This window comes from Lineus longissimus, chromosome 6, assembly GCF_910592395.1.
Source record: "Lineus longissimus chromosome 6, tnLinLong1.2, whole genome shotgun sequence".
NCBI classification, from domain to species: domain Eukaryota; kingdom Metazoa; phylum Nemertea; class Pilidiophora; order Heteronemertea; family Lineidae; genus Lineus; species Lineus longissimus.
In genome coordinates, this window is record NC_088313.1 from 3,128,514 (window position 1) to 3,130,746 (window position 2,233).

Genomic DNA, 2,233 nt, shown 5'->3' on the forward strand with positions numbered 1-2,233 from the left:
GGCGTGTACTTGTACATCATCGCGGCAGCGGACACCACATTCAGGGGGTACTACATCGAGGTTGACTGGAACTGGTGGGAGGTCATCGGATGTAAGATTGCAGGAGTCCTCTCCGTCTTATCAAGCGAGGTGTCCGTCTTCACTTTGACTATCATGTCAGTGGATCGTTTCCTGGTTGTGGTGTTCCCGTTCAGTAAGCAAAAGATCAACTTCAAGAAGGCGAAGATATTGGTGGCATCAATATGGATCTTTGGGGTCATTTTAGCCGGTGCAACGTTCTGTGTTGACTACTTGCGACATTCGTACTATTCAAGATTTGGCGTCTGTCTCTCGCTCCACCTGACATCAGAATCCGCCCCAGGCTGGGAGTACTCGGTCGCCATCTTTTTAGGACTCAACCTCGTTGAATTCATGATCATCGCTGTACTATACACTTGGATGTACGTCATCATCAAACGCTCTGCAGATATGATAAAACACAAGACCAGTGGGAAGAAGGGAGAAAACAAGGAACTAGTCGTTGCCCGCAAGATGGCGCTGATCATCCTGACTGACTTTGCTTGCTGGATGCCCATCATAATTCTAGGTGAGTAAATATTGGCACATTCGTGTTGAACAGGTTTCAAGCAGAACAACTACACGTCCACTGGTGTTTGACACTCCCGACTCAAACACCAAATATGTTAATGATAGTGCTCATGTCGAACAAACAGTACCGTTTGAGGAGTAAACCAAATCATTGGAGCATATTTCACGATTAATTGGACACCATCGCCACGACTTGGATGCCTCTGTACAAACCCTTTCTGGAATCCATGCATGTAGGTGCTGACCTCAAACAGGGGCTACCCTGGGGCCCTTTCGGTCGTATAACATTTGTGACAACATGGTATGATACGAAATCGACTCAAGCTTGTGAGTGTAAACTGGATTGTAGTTTAGAGTATCGTAAAAATTATATGTGGCTGATCAGTTCGTAATGCCAAGTTGAGGGAGGAATCATGATAATTCAGTTTCGCGTTTCGCTTTCAGGTTTGGCTGCGATCTCCGGGAAAGTCACGATCCCTGGTGATGTCTACGCCTGGATTGCAGTATTTGTGCTGCCGATCAACAGCGCTATGAACCCAATACTCTACACACTGTCGTCTCTCGATCTCATCAAGTAGGTGACTTGATATTTCCTTTGAATGACTCTTACCTTGAATTATGGGTGCTCTAGATGAGCTATGGACGGATTTCATTATGATTTACGGAATAAATCAAGAATTTAAAACCGTGCTTGTGATGTTTCAGGTTACTGTTTCCTGGCTATTCCTGTTGGTTGCTATAACCTCTGTTAGAACCAAAAAGCGACTATCAGTGCCATTGTGTAAGACGTTAAGGGCTTCCTCATCCACAGTAGACAACTACAATAAACATACTCGTCATTTCATATTTGCTCCTCAAAAGATTGAGACTCGTATATACGACTCTTAATCTTCGACCAGCCCTACCAAGTATTTCCAATTGAAATGTCCATCGGCTGATATAACGTTTTTCTTTTAGACTGATATGTGGAAAGAAAGAACCACAGTTGGATTACTCTGGAAGCACTAGGACGAATGTGTCTACCCGTAAGTAAAAAGGCTTTTAAAAATAAGTACTTATATCAGATATTGACTTGCGGCTGATCCTCCTCTTCGCTGTCCCCCAAATGATGCAGGGTAAGAGTGAATCTAGCCCAGCGATGCAGCTGATCTCACTCACTTCCTACGAGTTGATATTTCTATGTCAACTGTAGGATTACGATCGTGAGTCGTCTGTATTGCAGCACCACTCATGCACTCCAGCGCTCTTTGCATCGCGGGATACAATATCCGCGCAGCGCGTACGGCATCCCGCGTCCTCTCTGTCGTTTCCCTTCAACAACCTTAGGTTGTCATTCCATCAGTATCTTGGGAAGTTTTGCTAGTTCAGTTCAAGACACGTGTCCAAACCAATTACGCTATTGGGTTGTTATTCCGTATATTATTTTGGTCACGATTCCTTGGGCCAGGGCAAAATTCTACCCTCATGTTTTCCAAAGATCCAAAACAGTTTGAAACTATTTTGTGGACCAACCGACTAATATCGTGGTAACAATGTCATTTGGAGCTTTTCTTGTTTCTTGACTTTCAGTTGACGAAGATGATGAGGACGGTTCCCCTATGGTAGTCAACTGTTACCCAGAGGGCAGTCATCTCCTGCCTTACGT

The 2,233-nt window shown here is 44.5% G+C and overlaps 1 protein-coding gene across 1 annotated transcript; it reads left to right on the forward strand.

Moving 5' to 3' along the window:
- Positions 1 to 462: 462 nt before the first annotated feature.
- On the forward strand, positions 463 to 1,757 carry LOC135489754 (G-protein coupled receptor GRL101-like). Its single transcript, XM_064775252.1, has 3 exons — positions 463 to 586; positions 1,033 to 1,162; positions 1,546 to 1,757. Exons 1-3 carry the CDS (start codon positions 469 to 471, stop codon positions 1,619 to 1,621), a joined length of 324 nt encoding a protein of 107 aa, XP_064631322.1. The 5' UTR covers positions 463 to 468; the 3' UTR covers positions 1,622 to 1,757.
- The last annotated feature ends 476 nt before the right edge of the window (positions 1,758 to 2,233 follow it).